The sequence below is a fragment of the Anomaloglossus baeobatrachus genome, chromosome 3 (assembly GCF_048569485.1).
Source record: "Anomaloglossus baeobatrachus isolate aAnoBae1 chromosome 3, aAnoBae1.hap1, whole genome shotgun sequence".
In the NCBI taxonomy this organism is placed as follows: Eukaryota; Metazoa; Chordata; class Amphibia; order Anura; family Aromobatidae; genus Anomaloglossus; species Anomaloglossus baeobatrachus.
The window spans coordinates 319,177,312-319,198,608 of NC_134355.1; the positions used below are offsets into that span (position 1 = coordinate 319,177,312).

The 21,297-nt window shown below is 46.6% G+C and overlaps 1 protein-coding gene across 1 annotated transcript in view; it reads left to right on the top strand.

Moving 5' to 3' along the window:
* The first annotated feature begins 18,494 nt into the window (after window positions 1-18,494).
* The window catches only part of HDAC2 (histone deacetylase 2), a 106,051-nt gene continuing 103,248 nt past the window's right edge, over window positions 18,495-21,297 (top strand). Inside the window, exon 1 of the mRNA XM_075338333.1 lies at window positions 18,495-18,772. Coding sequence (XP_075194448.1) covers window positions 18,721-18,772 — 52 coding nt within the window. The 5' untranslated portion in view covers window positions 18,495-18,720. The remainder of the gene's footprint in view (window positions 18,773-21,297) is intronic.

Below are 21,297 nucleotides of genomic sequence, written 5' to 3' on the forward strand. Positions count from 1 at the left end.
ACACAGACAATGCCGCACACACACACACACACACACACACAACACCCAACACACAAACACCACAGCATACATAAATATACGCACATACCGCGCAACACACACACTGCACAAAACATATCTCCCCCAAAACACACACACGCACTCCACACCCACACAAACCGCGCAACACACACAGCACCACACACACAGAACGCTGCAGACACACAACGCTCCACAATACCCGATGCGTTAGAATCGGGCCACCTTCTAGTATTTAATAATTAGTTTAGCTTCTGCTCTCAGCAGGAGTTTGTGCAAACTGCCGAATTTTAACTAAACCAGTGATAGATAAAAGCTCTGGATTACCATCATGCATTTTCCTCAAATGAGTTATTAAGCGAGGAGACCCTATACCAGATTTTATAGATTTAAAATGCTCTTTAAATCTTATATACATGGGTGTAATTGTTTGCCTAAGTAATACTTCCCACAAGGACAAATAAAAAAAAAACAAAAAAAAAAAAAAAACAACCTACATACACTGCAGTTTTCGTTCTGCATGAGATGAACTTGGTTGCCGATACGGATAGAGTCAACATCATAATTGGATTTTCAGTAACTGCAGTTCCCCCATTTAAAATTGCCTACCGGACTGGCAGAATTAAACCAACTTCTTCCTTTATGTAGGCGATTTCAAACCAGAATGTCTTCTATACTATTACATCTACGGTAGGTGATCAAGGGCTTTGACACTAATTTCTTTTAAATCCCAATCGCCCTCTAGAATGTGCCAATTTCTATTGATGGCGGAGCGTATCACAGAGAAAAACGACTATACTTTAAGCTAAAAATACATTTTTTGGGGGGGGGGGGAGCAGGTGGAGCAGTTAAACCCTGTCTTCCACACAGCTGTATCTGAAAAATAAAGTGCAATTATTAAGTAACACACAATACAAACCTAAGGTAGAGACGGGGCTGAGTGCAGCCCCGTGTCAGCCTCCTACGAACACTAAGGTTAAACTGATCATCTCGTCTCCGGTCAGGGGGTCTATACTACAGAGGAGGAGCCAACTTTTATTTTTTCTAGCTTATAGGCCTAAAGGGGGCTTTACACGCTATGATATCGTTAATGTTTTATCGTCGGGGTCACGTCGTTAGTGACGCACATCCGGCGTCATTAACGGTATCGCAGCGTGTAACACTTACCAGTGACCTTAAACGTCCTCCAAAGTGGTGAAATTCGTTCACCATGGAGAGGTCGTCCTAAAACCAAAAATTGTTTTAAAAAGGACATTCAAAAGTTAGAGTCAGTTCAAAGGCGGGCGACTAGACTACTACAAGGAATGGAAGGCCTCCCATATGATGACAGGTTGAAAAAGTTAGATATGTTTAGCTTAGAAAAAAGACGTCTCAGAGGAGATCTCATTTATATGTATAAATACATGTGTGGTCAATATAAAGGACTGGCACATGACTTAATTCTTCCAAAGACAATACTAAGGACCAGGGGGCATACACTGCGAGTGGAAGAAAAGCGATTCCAGCAGCTAAATAGGAAAGGGTTCTTTACAGTTAGAGCAGTCAGACTGTGGAACGCCCTACCACAAGAGGTAGTAATGGCAGATACTATAACAGCTTTCAAAAAAGGGCTGGATGATTTCCTCAGTACACACAACATTGTTGGTTATAAATGACTGACCAAATGTAGAACTGGTGGAGGAAGGTTGAACTAGATGGACCTAGGTCTTTTTTCAACCTTAGTAACTATGGAACTATGTAATGGTTGTTTATAGATGTTGTTCCTCGTTCCTGCGGCAGCACACATCGCTGTGTGTGACACCGGAGGAGCGAGGAACTTCACCTTACCTGCGTCCCGCCCGCAATGAGGAAGGAAGGAGGTGGGCGGGATGATAGTCCCGCTCATCTCCGCCCCTCCGGTTTGATTAAGCGGCCGCTTAGTGACGTCGCGGTGACGTCGCCATAACGCCAAACGCACCTCCCCCTTGAGGAAGGGATTGTTCGGCAGTCACAGCGACGCCGCCGACCAGGTAAGTGCATGTGACGCTGCTGTAGCAATAATGTTCGCTGCGGCAGCGATCACACGATATCGCATTAACGATGGGGGCGGGTGCTTTTGCGTACGATATCGCTACAAATTGCTAGAAATATCGTAGAGTGTAAAGCCCGCTTAAGACACATGGCATGAAAATCGGAGAGAGTGGAATGCGATAAAACTTTGCATTCCACTCGGATCAATATTAGCGTATTATTTTCTCAGCCCTAATCAGACCGAAAAAACAAAATCGCATCATGTGGCGACTAATGTGTTCCTTGGTCTTTCGCACTCATTTAAGTCTATGGGGCGGGTGGAGGAGAAAAAAAAATAAAAAATTGCACTGCACTCGCAGTACACCCATATACCGTGAGTGCAGGGCAAGAATGGCAATAGCCAGCAACGGAGGAGATAAATACCTCTCACATCCTCAGCACTGGCCCACCCATCCTCAGAGCCATCCCGCCTCCCGCAGCGGAGATCCGATCACATGATCGGACCTCAGTCGCAGTGACACTCGCATGACACTTGGCTCCCGCTGTGCTGCCAGCGTGAGCAGAGTGTCATGCGAGGATCGCAGTAGTCCCCCGTGTGGCCCCGGCCATAGTGTCAGTCTCAAGTCATGGTTCATTAAAGGAATAAGAGCATGTCACTAAGTGGGAGATTTCTCTCCCTCCATTCACTTGCAAAATGCTCTCAAATTCTGTCAGACTGAGTGAGGAAAGATTACATTTCGCATTATGTGTACAATTACAGCTATGGCCGAAAGTGTTGGCGCCACTGAAATTGTTCCAGAAAATAAAGAAGTATATCTCCCAGAAAATTATTGCAATTAAACATATTTCATTTAACACGCTTAGTTTGTGTGTATTGTAATAAATAGAAAAGAAAAAAAGCTAATTGGATATACAGTACAGACCAAAAGTTTGGACACACCTCAAAGAGTTTGCTTTATTTTCATGAAAATTGTAGATTCACATTGAAGGCATCAAAACTATGAATTAACACATGTGAAATGAAATACTTAACAAAAAAAGTGTGAAACAACTGAAAATATGTCTTATATTCTAGGTTCTTCAAAGTAGCCACCTTTTGCTTTGATTTCTGCTTTGCACACTCTTAGCATCCCCTTGATGAGCTTCAAGAGGCAGTCACCGAAAATGATTTTCACTTCACAGGTGTGCCCTATCAGGTTTAATAAGTGGGATTTCTTGCCTTATAAATGGGATTGGGACTATCAGTTGCGTTGTGCAGAAGTCTGCTGATAGCCCTACTGAATAGACTGTTAGAATTTGTATTATGGCAAGAATAAAGCAGCTAAGTAAAGAAAAACGAGTGGCCATCATTACTTTAAGAAATTAAGGTTAGTCAGTCCGAAAAATTGGGAAAACTTTTAAAGTGTCCCCAAGTGCAGTGGCAAAAACCATCAAACTCTACAAAGAAACTGGCTTACATGAGGACCGCTCCAGGAAAAAAAGACCAAGAGTCACCTCTGCTGCGGAGTATAAGTTTATCCGAGTCACCAAACTCAGAAATCACAGGTTAACAGCAGCTCAGATTAGAGACCAGGTCAATGCCACACAGCGTTCTAGCAGCAGACACATCTCTAGAACAACAAGAGGAGACTTTGTGCAGCAGGCCTTCATGGTAAAATAGCTGCTAGGAAACCAATGCTAAGGACAGGCAACAAGCAGAAGAGACTTGTTTGGGCAAAAGAACACAAGATATGGACATTAGACCAGTGGAAATCTGTGCTTTGGTCTGAGGAGTCCAAATTTGAGATCTTTGGATCAAACTAAGGTTTCTTTGTAGAAAAGGTGAACGGATGGACTCTACATGGCTGGTTCCCACCATGAAGCATGGAGGAGGAGGAGGTGTGATGGAGTGGGGGTGCTTTGCTGGTGATACTGTTGGGGATTTAGTCAAAATTGAAGGCATACTGAACCAGCAGGCTACCACAGCATCTTGCAGCAGCATGGTATTCCATCCGGTTTGCGTTTAGTTGGACCATCAGTTATTTTTTAACAGGACCCCAAACACACCTCCAGGCTGTGTAAGGCCTATTTGACTAAGAAGGAGAGTGATGGGGTTCTACACCAGATGACCTGGCCTACACAGTCACCAGACCTGAACCCAATCGAGATGGTTTGGGGTGAGCTGGACCGCAGAGTGAAGGCAAAAGGGCCAACAAGTGATAAGCATCTCTGGGAACTCCATCAAGACTGTTGGAAGACCATTTTCAGTGACTACCTCTTGAAGCTCATCAAGAGCATGCCAAGAGTATGCAAAGCAGTAATCAAAGCAAAAGGTGGCTACTTTGAAGAACCTAGAATATAAAGACATTTTCAGTTGTTTCACACTTTTTTGTTAAGCATTTCATTCCACATGTGTTAATTCCAGGGTTGTTGAGTCGGAGTCGTGGAGTCAGAGCTCATTTTGGTGGAGTCGGTATAAAATGTACCGACTCCGACTCCTAAAATATATAATAAATTGGGGACAGTAGTGCAATGCAGAATATGCTGAATATTTTACTAAATAATAACATTTAGTATAATGCTTATATTTAAGTGAAACATGTATTGTAGCACACTGTGAACATTAGACATGTAATTATTTTTATGATACAATAATCAAGATATTTAGATAGAACATAAAATATATTTATTGCAATACAACTTTAGAGCACAAAAAAAACTAAAATTGTAAATATGTAATACACATAATTGTATATATATATATATATATATATATATATATATATATATATATATATATATATATATATATATATATATATATATATATATATATATATATATATATATATATACATACATATATATATCATACATACATACACACACATACACACACACACACCAGATATATATGTAATCTGCTGTATATTACATAGTGGATTACATATTTACAATTTATTACAGTTTGTGTTCTAAAGTTGTATTCCAATAAATACATTTTATGTTCTATCCAAATATCTTGATTATTGTATCATAAAAATTATTAAATGTCTGATGTTCACATACACATGTTCATGTATTACAATAAATTTTTCACCTAACTATAAGCAATATATGTAGGAGTCGGAGTCGGTGCAAGACAAATTGAGGAGTCGGAGTCGAAGGTTTGGTTTACCGACTCCACAGCCCTGGTTAATTCATAGTTTTGATGCCTTCAATGTAAATCTACAATTTTCAGGTAAGAAATTGACTCAATCTTTACAATGTGTGTGTGTGTGTGTGTGTGCCACATGAAGCATGGAGAACAGAAAGGAGAAAATAATTGTCTAAGGACTTGAGAACCAAAATATCAAAAAACGTTTAGAGATCGGATATTCCTTTGTCAACAGTATGCAACACAATCCAGAAGTTTACAGCCCATTGCACTGTAGCCAGTTTTCCTAGACGTGGACAGCAGAGAAAAATTGGTGAAAGGTTGCAACACAGAATAATCCCGACAGTGGATAAGCAGCCCCAATCAAGTTCCAAAGAAATTAAAGCTGTCCTGCAGGCTCAGGGTGCATCAGTGTCAGTCCACATTTAGATGAAATGAAACGCTATGGCAGGAGACCCAGTAGAACCCCACTGCTGCCACAGAAACAAAGCTAGACTACAGTTTGCCAAAATGTATGCAAGCCAAAATCCATCTGGAAAAGCATCTTGTGGACTGATGAGATCAAGACAGAGATTTTTGATAAAAGCACATCATTCTATAGTTACGGTAATCAAAAACAGAATGAGGCTTACAAAAGAAAAGAATACAGTACCTACAGTAAAATATGGTGATGTTTTGCTGCCTCTGGCACTGGTTGCTTTGACTCTGTGCAAGGCATAATGAAATCTGGACTTTACCAAAGGAATTTGGGTCACAATGTAGTGCCCAGTGTCAGAAATCTCGGTTTGCATCCTAGATAATGGCTTTTCTAGCAGGACAATGATCCCAAACATACTTCATGAAGAACCCATAAATGGTTGAAAACAAAGCGCTTGAGAGATCTGAAGTGGCCAATGGATCTAAATCCCATTGAACACCTGTATATTGCTGTTGGAAGAAGGCACCCTTCAAGTATGAAAGACCTGGAGCAGTTTGCAAAAGGAGAGTGGCCCAAAATTCCAGTTGAGTTGTGTAAAGCCTGCTTTACACGTTGCAATTTCGCATACGATTTCGTATGCGATTTGCAACGCCCCCATCGTATGTGTGGCATGTTCAATTTGTTGAACGTGCTGCACAAACGATTAACCCCCGTCACACGTACTTACCCGTCCATACAACCTCGATGTGGGCGGCGAACATCCACTTCCTGGAGTGGGAGGGATGTTCGGCGTCACATCGTCGTCACGCGGCAGCCGGCCAATAGAAGCGGAGATGAGCGGGACGTAAACATCCCGCCCACCTCCTCCCTTCCGCATTGTCGGCGGGAGCTGCGGACGGAGGTAAGCTGTCGCTCAACGTTCCCGGGGTGTCACACACTGCGATGTTTGCTGCCTCGGGAACATTGCACAACCGCACGTTCAATCTTTGAGGAATGAACGACGTGCATGCGATGAACGGATTTTCATTCAATCGCAATTGCACGGAGGTTTTACACGCTACAATCACACTTACGATGCCGGATGTGCGTCACTTACGACGTAACCTCGAAGACACATCGTAAGATTTATTGTAGCATGTAAAGCGGCCTTAAGAAGTTTGTTGATGGTTATAGGAAGTAACGGGAATACATAACTGGTAATCAAAGGGTGTGCAATCATATATTAAAGTTCAGGGTGCCAACAATTTTGTGCTATGCACAAAATAAGTAAAACACACATTTGGTATCTATGAACTCATACCAAAGTGAGGCATCATACAGACACCTCAGTTTTACCATATAGTGAACACTGAATAAAATATCCCAAAAACTATAGTGCAATTGCACTTTTTTTTTGCAATTTCACCGCACTAGGAATTTTTTCCCATTTTCCAGTACACTGAATGGTAAAACTAATGATTTCTTTTAAAAGTACAACTCGTCGCGTAACAGGTAAGAGCTGATATGGTAATATTGACAGAAAAATAAAGTTATGGCTCTCGGAAGAAGGGGAGAAAAAACTAAAATGAAAAATTGATTATCACCCAGGGGTAAAGTGGTTAAAGCAGCACACAGATCTCTGCACATTGCACAGGGCCATGTGGTTCAAGGTACAGTCCTTCAAGCAGTATTATTATATCGCCATTTATGCCATGGCGCTTTACATTTGAAAGGGGGGGAACATACATAGACAAGCACAATAATCATGAACAATACAAGGCATAGATTGATACAGGAGGAGACAGGACCCTGCCCGCAAGGGCTCACCGTCCACAAGGGATAATTCAAAAAAGTGTAGGAAAGCAGGTTAATATACCGCGCCACACCACAGAAGTCAAAAACTGTTAAAAGTAAATCCCTTTTTCTTTATTTTCACAGGTCTACGCGTTTCAGGGACATATCCATCCCCTTCCTCAGGACAATGTACAGAAAATACTATATAGTATTAGGATATAGTATTTTCTGTACATTGTCCTGAGGAAGGGGACGGATATGTCCCTGAAACGCGTAGACCTGTGAAAATAAAGAAAAAGGGATTTACTTTTAACAGTTTTTGACTTCTGTGGTGTGGCGCGGTATATTAACCTGCTTTCCTACACTTTTTTGAATTGTCTCATCACCGCGGGACCGCTGCCTCCCACACCATCACATTGTGATTTACATGCTTTGAAAGGGGTTGTGACTGGCACAACCGAACCAGGTGAGTGTACCTGCCAGTATTCACTTCCACGTGTATACCGGGTAAGACCCTATTTGCGCCTTATCTTTCCACAGTTATCTCGTCCACAAGGGATAGATGAGGATACAGTAGGTGAGGGTAGAGGTGGTTGTGCAGCAGTATAGTGGACTGAAAGTTACTGCAGGTTGTAGGTTTGTCTAAATAGTTGGGTCTTCAGGTTCCTTTTGAAGGCTTCCACGGTAGGCGAGAGTCTGATATGTTGGAGTAGAGCGTTCTAGAGTATGGGGGGGAGGCACGGGAGAAATCTTGTATGCGATTGTGGGAGGAGATAAGAGGGGAGTAGAGAATAAGATCTTGTGAAGATCAGAGGTTACGTGCAGGTAAGTACCTGGAAACTAGGTCACAGAAATATAGAGGAGACAGGTTGTGGATGACTTTATATGTCATGGTTAGTGTTTTTAAACTGGTTTCTTTGGGCAATGGGAAGCCAGTGAAGGGACTGGCAGAGAGGAGAGGCTGGGGAATAGTAGGGGGAAGAGGTGGATTAGTTGGGCAGCAGAGTGTGGGATAGATTGTAGGGGTGCAAGAGTGTTAGAAGTGAGGGCATAAAGCAAGAGGTTGAAATAGTTGAGTTGGGAGATCATAAGAGCATGCACTAGTGTTTTTGCAGATTCTTGGTCAAGAAATGTACGGATCCAGGAAACAGTTTTGATTTGGAATCGGCAGGAGGTTGAAATAGCTGAGATATGTGGCTTGAAGAAGAGAGCAGAGTCAAGGGTTATCCCCAGGTAGCCCCCAGTATGCCTGCCTCTGATTGACAGGGCAGGCTTTGCTTCGATCAGCAGTGGCTGGAATGAAACACTGATGCATGGATTATAAGTGTTGGGACATACACAGAACATCCTTTTTCCTGAAGCTGGCCATCTTCTAAACATGAGCAAATACTGTAGTTTAAGTCCAGAGAGCACTAGCCCAAGTACTGAGCCACCAACAATCAAGGAAGTGAAGTCGGAGCTGAGTTTTTAAAAAAGTCAGTGACAGATAAAACCTACAAAAGGGGAAAGTTGGTTATAAATGTAGGATCAAAGTAATAAAGTCAGATATATTGTCGTTATGTACATGTACACACACTTGCAGCTTATTCTAAAAGGTCACCTTACCTGCGAAGATCTGCATACAACATTGCAAAATGACCCTTCTCCTGCTTCATTCTGATTTCTGGATGAATCCACAGTCGCTTCTGCCTAGAAGCCTCCTGTAGATACACAATTTAGGAGATTACCAAGCCAGATTTGAAAGATGTGCGTAAGTATATTCTTGATCCAATGCAAATTACTGACCTAAATTTTAGGTACAAATCTTGTTCCATTCTATCAGTCTCAACTTGGTTTGCAGCCGCTGCCCAGAAGCGCCAGTAAGGCTTCTTAGGCTAAGTTCACACTTCAGTTGTTTTCAATCAGTCAGGTCCGTCAGCAACGGATCAGTTGTTTTTTAGATGTCAACTGATGCAACTGATGTGTTTTTCACAGGATTCCTTTCACAGGAATCCTGTGAAAAAACTGATCAGTTGCGTCCGTTACATCCGCTGTGCATCCGTTTTTTGACGGATCAGTCATGATCCGTCTGTGTTTGGGACAGCCCAGTGGGCGTGCCAAACATTCTGGGCATGCTCAGTAGAGCATGGCGGAATCCAGCGCTGGATTCCGTCGTAAGACGGATTACGACGGAATCCAGCACCATAGACATACATTGCAAGTGTGGCGGATGGCGACGGATTCCTGCGCGGCGCGTTAATTTTGACGGCCCGAAAAACGTTACATTCTGCGTTGCTCCCCGCTCGGCGGTCAGTCAAAAACGACGGACCGCGACGCAGCGGATGCAACGCAGGGTCATCAGTCGCAATCCGTCACTAATAGAAGTCTATGGGGAAATACAGGATTCCTGCAAAATATTTTGCAGGATTCCGTAATTCCTCAAGGCTACGGATTGTGACTGATGCAAAACACAGGATGTGTGAACTTAGCCTTAGGCCCCTCTCACACATCAGTTTTTTGCTATCAGTCACAATCCGTCGACTTTTGGAAACAAAAAACAAAAAAACACAACATCGATCCGGCGACTGATGCCGCTGGATCTGTGTTTTTTCTCATAGATTTGTATTAGATAGAGAGAGGTAGAGACGGGTTTTCATATGCCGCGCCAATGATCACCGATCAGAATGATAGCATTAATGTATCTTTATTTTGCCCAGGTCTACGCGTTTCTGGAGACTCCGCTCCCTTCCTCAGGACCGTCAGGCACAAGACAACATCAAATCTCAAATGTGATTTATGTGATTTGATGTTTTCTTGTGCCTGACGGTCCTGAGGAAGGGAGCTGAGTCTCCAGAAACGCATAGACCTGTGCAAAATAAAGATACATTAATGCTATCATTCTGATCGGTGATCATTGGCGCGGCATATGAAAACCCGTCTCTACCTCTCTCTGCTATCTGCCGCTTGGGTTGCTGCTGCTGTGATCAGGATTTTCATGCCTTTACAGTAGTTGTGACTTTCACAACTCCATCTGGTGAGTAGTACTGCTCATTGATCTCACCCCGTACATACTGGGGTAAGACCATTATTGCGCTTTTTTAACAGCTTCTTCACCTGTTAGATTTGTATTAGAGACGGATGGCCTCACGTTTCATCCGTAGGTCGTTGTCTCCGTCCAACGGACAAAAAATGTTCGACGGATCCAACGGACAAACTAATGTTTGACTGCGGCGAAAAAACGGACAGCGACGGATCCGTCGCTGTCCGTTTTTTCGCCGCAGTCAAAAAACTTTAGTTTGTCGTTTGGTAGAATGGAAGCCTATGGGCCAGGATATGTCGACATCCGTCACATGACAGAATCCAGCGACGGATTCAGTTTTTTTTTTTTTTTAACTGAGCATGCTCCAATTATTATTTCGCCCCCAGTTAGTCTGATCCATCGAAAAAACAAATATGTCGCATCAGTTCTGCCACAATAACCAACGGATCTGTGGAGAAAACGGATTGTGAGATGATAGCAAGTAACTGATGTGTGAAAGGGGCCTTACCAGTTGATGTTAGTAAATCTTCTGATTAGATGGCCTGGCACAATGTCAAGGTTGATTCATGTGTGACATCATGCCAGGCCAGCTAATCAAAAGAAAAACCACGGATGATGGCAGGTAAGAGGTGGTACTCCCACTTCCATGCAGCAGTCACAGACCACATTTGTGGTAAATGGAATGGAACATGCAAATAAATTAACACCAATTCTACATTTGCTAGTATAAAAGTGGTCCAAAACTTACTTGTCTCCTCAGTTTTCTTCTCCTTGCCAATAGTACTAGGAGAGCCATATGTGCTGAAGGAAGTCTTACTGGAGGAAGAGGTGGGTTTCCATTATCCTCTGCACTGACTGCATTTCCATTAGCTGGATTCCCATTAGCTTCCATTTCACTGTACTGGTGAAGAACGCCGGACACAGCTTAGTAACCTACAAGAGTCACACAGGGATCTGATCATAGAAGAAACGGACATTGCAGAGACAGGAGCATTTCAGAACGCAAAATAAACTATTATATATACTGTATATACACACACAAAAAACCATAGGCACAGCAAAAAGGTACTACTATAATATGGGTATAGTTCACATGGTTTTTATAATGAAAAGAAAAAAGAAATAAATGTAATAAATCATGCATCTATACATCATATATAAATCATTAAATATAATATACGATATATATATACATATATACATACACATATACATATATACATATACATACATACATACATACATACATACAATGCCTACAAGTAGTCTTCAACCCCCTGCAGATTTAGCAGGTTTGATAAGATGCAAATAAGTTAGAGCCTGCAAACTTCAAACAAGAGCAGGATTTATTAACAGATGCATAAATCTTACAAACCAACAAGTTATGTTGCTCAGTTAAATTTTAATAAATTTTCAACATAAAAGTGTGGGTCAATTATTATTCAACCCCTAGGTTTAATATTTTGTGGAATAACCCTTGTTTGCAATTACAGCTAATAATCGTCTTTTATAAGACCTGATCAGGCCGGCACAGGTCTCTGGAGTTATCTTGGCCCACTCCTCCATGCAGATCTTCTCCAAGTTATCTAGGTTCTTTGGGTGTCTCATGAGGACTTTAATCTTGAGCTCCTTCCACAAGTTTTCAATTGGGTTAAGGTCAGGAGACTGACTAGGCCACTGCAACACCTTGATTTTTTCCCTCTTGAACCAGGCCTTGGTTTTCTTGGCTGTGTGCTTTGGGTCATTGTCTTGTTGGAAGATGAAATGACGACCCATCTTAAGATCCTTGATGGAGGAGCGGAGGTTCTTCGCCAAAATCTCCAGGTAGGCCGTGCTATCCATCTTCCCATGGATGCGGACCAGATGGCCAGGCCCCTTGGCTGAGAAACAGCCCCACAGCATGATGCTGCCACTACCATGCTTGACTGTAGGGATGGTATTTTTGGGGTCGTATGCAGTGCCATCCAGTCTCCAAACGTCACGTGTGTGATTGGCACCAAAGATCTCGATCTTGGTCTCATCAGACCAGAGAACCTTGAACCAGTCTGTCTCAGAGTCCTCCAAGTGATCATGAGCAAACTGTAGACGAGCCTTGACATGACGCTTTGAAAGTAAAGGTACCTTACGGGCTCGTCTGGAACGGAGACCATTGCGGTGGAGTACGTTACTTATGGTATTGACTGAAACCAATGTCCCCACTGCCATGAGATCTTCCCGGAGCTCCTTCCTTGTTGTCCTTGGGTTAGCCTTGACTCTTCGGACAAGCCTGGCATCGGCACGGGTGGAAACTTTCAAAGGCTGTCCAGGCCGTGGAAGGCTAACAGTAGTTCCATAAGCCTTCCACTTCCAGATGATGCTCCCAACAGTGGAGACAGGTAGGCCCAACTCCTTGGAAAGGGTTTTGTACCCCTTGCCAGCCTTGTGACCCCCCACGATCTTGTCTCTGATGGCCTTGGAATGCTCCTTTGTCTTTCCCATGTTGACCAAGTATGAGTGCTGTTCACAAGTTTGGGGAGGGTCTTAATTAGTCAGAAAAGGCTGGAAAAAGAGATAATTAATCCAAACATGTGAAGCTCATTGTTCTTTGTGCCTGAAATACCTCAATACTTTAGGGGAACCAAACAGAATTCTGTTGGTTTGAGGGGTTGAATAATAAATGACCCTCTGAATAAACTTTTCACAATTTAAAAAAAAAAAAAAAAAAAAAAACAACATTCTTTTTTGCTGCAGTGCATTTCACACTTCCGGGCTGATCTACAGTCAAAATGTCACAATGCCAAGTTAATTCCGAATGTGTAAACCTGGTAAATCTGCAGGGGGTTGAATACTACTTGTAGGCACTGATTATATATATGTGGTATAATATATATATTATACTACATAGACATAATAATAATATATATGTCTATGTGGTATAATATATATATATATATATATATATATATATATATATATATATATATATATATATATATATATATATATATATATATATATATACACATACATATATATACACACATACATACATACATATTATATACATACATATATATATATATATATACACACACACACTGCATCTTTGTATTACAATGGACTATGAAGTAAATAAAAAAAAAAAAAAAAAAATATAGAAATCACACAGAATCGCTAATTCTCCACATACAAACTAACGCGAGCTGACTACTGAGTACAGCAACTGCAAAGTAAAAGGTAACTCTTCGGAGTTCCCTACATTTCTCCATTTACTACTAAATTACAAGTGGCAAAATTATAGAATGCGACTGTTAATATTTAATTTAAGGCACCATTAATCCCCTGGTACTGTAGATATAATACATCCAGCGGGTGAAAAGTATTAAAACAAGTCCCCAATTTTCTAAGTAAATATGTTTATAAAAGGTGCTATTGACATGAATTTCCCACCAGATGTCAGAAACAATCCATCCAATTAACACAGGCAAAGAAATCAAACAATAGTTGTCCATAAAGGTGTAATAATGAGAAATGACAGGAAAAAAAAAGTATTGAACACGAGGTGCAAAAAGCCATTGAAAGTCATGACACCAGCTGAAATCTATCACTAATTAGTACGGTAAGCAATCCTGCCACTTAGGCTACTTTCACACCTTCGGCTTTAGCACTGCGGCTCAATCCGGCTGTGAAAACTATGCAACGGATGCGACGAAAACACTGCATCCGTTGCATAAGTTTTTACATGCGGCCCGTCCGTTTTTTGCCGGTTGCGGCATGCTACTGAGCATGCGCAGTGGAAAACAATGCATGCGGCGACCGGATGCGTTTTTTTCCGCATCGCGCCGCATCCGGCCTCCATAGGTATGCATTGAAAAATGCGCCGCAGCGGCCGGATGCGGCGCGGTGTTTTTTGCCGGAGCAAAAAACATTGCAGGGAACGTTCGATCCGGCCGCGGCATCGGCTAAATCTGCCGCATGCGGCAAAAACCGGACCGAACGCAAGCCCCTACGGCACAAATGTAAGTCTATGCAAAAAAAAACGCAACCGGCGTTACAAAAGCCGGTTGCGGTTTTTCTGCAGAACGCCGTATTGTGCCGCAGAGCAAAAATCCGGATGTGTGAAAGTAGCCTTAGTGAAAAATAACCCCTTCACCCCCAGGCAATTTTCCTTTTTTTTTTGCTCCCCTTCTTCCGGGAGTCGTAACTTTTTTATTTTTCAGTCAATCTTCCCATATGAGAGCTTGTTTTTTGCATGACCCTGTGCTACCACAGCAACCACTGGAAGTCATGTGATCACGTCATGTGACTTCCGATGGGGGTGGGTAAGTTATGCTAATGGCAGCGTGCTGATACATCTCGTTGTCAGATTTTGGCAGAGAGATGTAAGGGTTAATAGGCGCGGGTGGAACGCGATTCCACTCGCGCCTGGCAGGCACACATCTTATCTGTTGAAATCAGCTGAGATGTGCGCGGATCGCAGCGGACTGCCCACGGCAGCCCACTGGGATTAATCTCACAAGGCACGATACATGACATACCTAGTACGTCATGTGTCGTGAAGAGGATAATTTTAGCTGGTTCAACTGATGGCCTATAAATGGTGTCTCATTACTAAAGGTGCAGCACAAGAAACATCCTATGATGGGTAAAACCAATGAGTTGTCTCATGATCTTAACAACCTTATTGTTGCAAAACATACTGATGGAATTGGGTACAGAAAACTTCTGACTGGAACATTTTAGTAGTTTAGAACTGTTGGGGTCATAATCAGAAAGTGGAAAGAACATAATTTCAATATCGAACTGGTGGAGGAAGGTTGAACTAGATGGACCTAGGTCTTTTTTCAACCTTAGTAACTATGTAATATAAACTGGCCATGACCAGCTTCTCCCCAAAAGATTTCAGACAGAAGAGTAAAAAGAATTATAAGAAGAAGAAGACTTATTCAAGAGCCAAGGACCACCAGTGGAGAGCTACAGAAAGACCTGAAATCATCAGGTACAATTCTTTCAAAGAAAACAATATATGGCCTTTATGCACACTCACCAGGCAAGACTCCACGGCTGAATAAAAATCATATTTAAGTGACTTTAAAGTTTTCTCAACAACATTTAGACAAAGCCTGTAGAATAATGGGAGAATATAGTCTATCAGGATGATGAAGATGGAACAAGAATGGACATTTCAGCAAGACAAAGACCCCAAACACTCAGCCAAGGAACTGTCCACTGGTTTCAGAGAAAGAAAATAAAGCTGATAGACTGGGCCATTCTATCACCTGACCTGAATCTAATAGAAAGTTTATGAAAGGAACTAAAGTTCAGAATTCATAGCAGCCCACGGGACCTTCAGGAAGCCAGCGAAAGGACTGACGGAGCGGAGGAGCAAACGAGGAGCAAGTGAAGGGGAGGATCAGGCAGCAGAGTTAAAGGGAACCTGTCAGGTGCAATATGCAGAGCCACGAGCAGTTCTGGGTGCATATTGCTAATCCCTGCCTAACCGTCCCTATATACACTAGCATAGATAAAGAGATCTTTAGAAAAAGCATTTCTTAACATCTTTTATCGTTTGCTAATGAACGAGGGCACTAGTCCCCTGGGCGTTAGTTCACCAGCCAGTCGCCCCCATTAGCATGTTAGTACGTTCCTGTGGGCATGCTATCATGCTAATAAATGCGCAGCGTCACAGGATGATCTCACTCACCTCTCCGCTGCCAACGCGTCCGACGGGATTTCAGTTCACTGCCCATGACCCCGGAGTTTGGGTCATGTGCACTACTTCAGTTTGAAGCCAGGACGCGTACACCCGGCTTCATAGTGCGCATGACAAACTCTGGGGTCATGTGCTATGAGCCAAAATCCCCCGTTGGGCCGCAATGGCGGCGGAGAGATGAGTGAAATAATCTGTGGGTGTGCCATCATGCTAAAGAATACGCAGCATCACAGGATTATATGGAGGTGGGGGTGGCCAGGGTGTGAGCCCCATGAAGAGAAGCTCTGCCAGTCACACACTGGCCACCTATTCCAGAAGGCAGGCAGCAGTGCTGAGGGCCCAATGGGAAGAAGTTGGTTGTGGCGGTCACACACTGGCCATCTGTTCCAGAAGGCAGGCGGCAATTGTGAATGGCCTCATGGGGAGATGCTCTCCAGTGGCCCCCTATTGCAGGGGCATGGTGAGGGCCCATGGGGAGATGCTCTGCAGTGGCCACCTATTGCAGAAGGCAGGGGCAGTGGTGAGGGGCCATGGGGAGATGCTCTGCAGTGGCCACCTATTGCAGGGGCGGTGGTGCGGGCCCATGGGGAGATGCTCTGCAGTGGCTGCCTATTGCAGAAAGCAGGGGCAGTGGTGAGGGCCCATGGGGAGATGCTCTGCAGTGGCCCCCTATTGCAGGAGGCAGGGGCAGTGGTGAAGGCCCATGGGGAGATGCTCTGCAGTGGCCCCCTATTGCAGAAGGCAGGGGCAGGGGTGAGAGCCCATGGGGAGATGCTCTGCAGTGGCCCCCTATTGCAGAAGGCAGGGGCAGTGGTGAGGGCCCATGGGGAGATGCTCTGCAGTGGCCCCCTATTGCAGAAGGCAGGGGCAGGGGTGAGAGCCCATGGGGAGATGCTCTGCAGTGGCCCCCTATTGCAGAAGGCAGGGGCAGTGGTGAGGGCCCATGGGGAGATGCTCTGCAGTGGCCCCCTATTGCAGAAGGCAGGGGCAGTGGTGAGAGCCCATGGGGAGATGCTCTGCAGTGGCCCCCTATTGCAGGGGCAGTGGTGAGGGCCCATGGGGAGATGCTCTGCAGTGGCCCCCTATTGCAGAAGGCAGGGGCAGGGGTGAGAGCCCATGGGGAGATGCTCTGCAGTGGCCCCCTATTGCAGGGGCAGTGGTGAGGGCCCATGGGGAGATGCTCTGCAGTGGCCACCTATTGCAGGGGCAGTGGTGAGGGCCCATGGGGAGATGCTCTGCAGTGGCCCCCTATTGCAGGGGCAGTGGTGAGGGCCCATGGGGAGATGCTCTGCAGTGGCCCCCTATTGCAGGAGCAGTGGTGAGGGCCCATGGGGAGATGCTCTGCAGTGGCCACCTATTGCAGGGGCAGTGGTGAGGGCCCATGGGGAGATGCTCTGCAGTGGCCCCCTATTGCGGGGGCAGTGGTGAGGGCCCATGGGGAGATGCTCTGCAGTGGCCCCCTATTGCGGGGGCAGTGGTGAGGGCCCATGGGGAGATGCTCTGCAGTGGCCCCCTATTGCAGGGGCAGTGATGAGGGCCCATGGGGAGATGCTCTGCAGTGGCCCCCTATTGCAGGGGCAGTGGTGAGGGCCCATGTGGAGATGCTCTGCAGTGGCCACCTATTGCAGGGGCAGTGGTGAGGGCCCATGGGGAGATGCTCTGCAGTGGCCACCTATTGCAGGGGCAGTGGTGAGGGCCATTGGGAGATGCTCTGCAGTGGCCACCTATTGCAGAAGGCAGGGGCAGTGGTGAGGGCCCATGGGGAGATGCTCTGCAGTGGCCCCCTATTGCAGGGGCATGGTGAGGGCCCATGGGGAGATGCTCTGCAGTGGCCCCCTATTGCAGGGGCAGTGGTGAGGGCCCCATCTACTGCAGCCTCCAGTGGAGCAGAAAGTGCTCCCCAGCTCAGACTACACAATGCTCCATTGTTCTGCTGAGGAGCCGTCACCAATCACCATACGTCACGGGGCAGACATTACACCTTATAGCTACGTCCACTCATAGCAGACATGGCAGTAGCAAGCCGCATCACCCGCTCTACCTCGGTACGTACAGAACTGCAAGCCAAATCCTGGAGAGAGCCTCCGCTTCCAGCCAGTACTATGTCCCGCTATGTCCAGGGGTGGAAATACTGGGCAACCAAACGAGAAAATCTACGCGCTTCAAGCTAGTCAGTAATAAAGACAAATACCCTTTCCGGTCGCAATCCCCCTATTAGATACGGCCTTTTGGTTTCTCCCTTACGGCAACGCGCGTTTTACGTGCCCTAGTGTGGTTGATGTTTTGAGGCGGTCCAGCTCCTCCCACCGTCAACAGAAAACCACGCCCCCACATGAGGTGTCAGGGACGGCTCTCCTACTAGACACGCCCACGTACTGTCGCCCCGCCCACATGTAGCTTCTCTTCGCTTTCCAAGGCAGGCGGGTCACGCCTTTTCTCTCTTGGCCTCCGCCCATCAAGCCGTATGTGGCTCCTCCCATCGCTGTCTGCACCGTGTCTGTCTATGTGTGTCTGTGCGCGTCCCCGGCCGAGCGGGAAATTCTCATTGATCACCGAATAACGGGCAGTGGTGGGTGAGAGTGTGTGTACCGGGGAAAGCCGGCCTATCCCGTGCACCGCCAGCTCCAGTGTCAGCAGCGTACGCACAGGACTCCATGGCGTACAGTCAGGGGGGCGGAAAGAAGAAGGTCTGCTACTACTATGATGGTAAGAGAATCGCCCGGTGCGGGGCAGCCCAGGCATGGCGGCCTCCTGGAGCCTGCACCCGTCATCTGCGGGCGCCCCCACAGGTGACAGGTTGTGGGGAGCTGGGCCTGGGCTGAAGTGTGAGGCCTCCGGGCAGGACGTGCGGCCATCTCATGTGCAAAGTTACCAGAGCCGGAGCGGCTGTGTGTGCCCCCTCTGCTGTGTATGGTGTGTGCCCCCCCCCCTGCTGTGTATGGTGTGTGTGCCCCCCCCTCTGCTGTGTATGGTGTGTGTGCCCCCCACCTTCTGCTGTGTATGGTGTGTGCCCCCCTCTGCTGTGTATGGTGTGTGTGCCCCCCCCTCTGCTGTGTATGGTGTGTGTGCCCCCCCCTCTGCTGTGTATGGTGTGTGCCCCCCACCTTCTGCTGTGTATGGTGTGTGCCCCCCTCTGCTGTGTATGGTGTGTGTGCCCCCCCCTCTGCTGTGTATGGTGTGTGTGTGCCCCCCCCTCTGCTGTGTATGGTGTGGTCCCCCCCCCTCTGCTGTGTATGGTGTGGTCCCCCCCCCCCTCTGCTGTGTATGGTGTGTGCCCCCCCCTCTGCTGTGTATGGTGTGTGCCCCCCCCTCTGCTGTGTATGGTGTGTGCCCCCCCCTCTGCTGTGTATGGTGTGTGCCCCCCCCCCCCCTCTGCTGTGTATGGTGTGTGCCCCCCCCCCTCTGCTGTGTATGGTGTGTGCCCCCCCCCCTCTGCTGTGTATGGTGTGTGCCCCCCCTCTGCTGTGTATGGTGTGTGCCCACCCCCCCCTCTGCTGTGTATGGTGTGTGTGCCCCCCCCCTCTGCTGTGTATGGTGTGTGCCCCCCCCCCCTCTGCTGTGTATGGTGTGTGTTCCCCCCCCTCTGCTGTATGGTGTGTGCCCCCCCCTCTGCTGTGTATGGTGTGTGCCCCCCCCCCTCTGCTGTGTATGGTGTGTGCCCCCCCCCTCTGCTGTGTATGGTGTGTGCCCCCCCCCTCTGCTGTGTATGGTGTGTGCCCCCCCCCTCTGCTGTGTATGGTGTGTGCCCCCCCCCTCTGCTGTGTATGGTGTGTGCCCCCCCCCTCTGCTGTGTATGGTGTGTGTTCCCCCCCCTCTGCTGTGTATGGTGTGTGTTCCCCCCCCCCCTCTGCTGTGTATGGTGTGTGTTCCCCCCCCCCCTCTGCTGTGTATGGTGCGTGCCCCCCTCCCTCTGCTGTGTACGGTGCGTGCCCCTCTCCCTCTGCTGTGTACGGTGCGTGCCCCTCTCCCTCTGCTGTGTACGGTGCGTGCCCCTCTCCCTCTGCTGTGTACGGTGCGTGCCCCTCTCCCTCTGCTGTGTACGGTGCGTGCCCCTCTCCCTCTGCTGTGTACGGTGCGTGCCCCTCTCCCTCTGCTGTGTACGGTGCGTGCCCCCCTCCCTCTGCTGTGTACGGCACGTGTGCACTGCCTCCCACCGCTGTGTTTGGTATGTGTTAGGCCTAAGCCACACGGCGAGAAAAACAGTGCGAGTGGAGTGCGATAAAACATCGCATTCCCCTCGGACCAATTCTAGCCTGTGTCAGCGCACATGAGCGATTATTTTCTCAGCCCCAATTGGACCGAGAAAACAATCACAGCATGCTGCGACTGTAATGCGAGACTCTTTCACTCGCACCCATTCAAGTGAATGGGGCGAGAGAAAAATCGCACTGCACTCGTGGTACACCGGTGTAATGCAAGTGCAGAGCGAGAATGGCAATAGCCGGCTACGCAGGTGAGAGGAAGAGAAATCCCTCCCCCCCCCCTCCTGAGTGAAAGACCTAAAGAAACCAGGTTGGATGAACAAAAAATATCACCGACTCAAAAAAACAAACCAAAAAGGAAACATACAAGTGGAAGATGGGGATTATACCTAGGACGAATACATGGCAGTTTGCAGACTCTGCAAGACAAGCATCAAAGGAGCTAAGGCCAAACACGAATTGAGACTTGCAAAAGGGGCCAAGAGTTAAGCTGGGTTCACACTAAGCGACAACGACGTCGCTGTTACGTCACCATTTTCTGTGACGTAGCAGCGACCTTGTAAGTCGCTGTTATGATCGCTGCTTAGCTGTGAAACACAGCAGAAGCAGCGATCATAACGTCGCTGTGCTACATGTGCAGAGAGCAGGGAGCCGCGCTTAGCGCTGGCTCCTTGCTCTCCTAGGTACAGTACACATCGGGTTAATTAACCCGATGTGTACTGCAGCTACATGTCACAGTGCAGAGAGCAGGGAGCCGCGCACACTGCTTAGCGCTGGCTCCCTGCTCTCCTTGCTACAGTATACATAGGGTTAATTACACGATGTGTACTGCAGCCACATGTGCACAGAGCAGGAGCCGGCACTGGCAGCAAGAGCGGAGGCTGGTAACGAAGGTAAATATCGGGTAACCAGGGAAAGGTCTTCCCTTGGTTACCCGATGTTTACGCTGGTTACAGCTTACCGCAGCTGCCAGTGCCGGCTCCTGCTCCCTGCTCGCTTCATTTCGTCACTCTCTCGCTGTCACACACA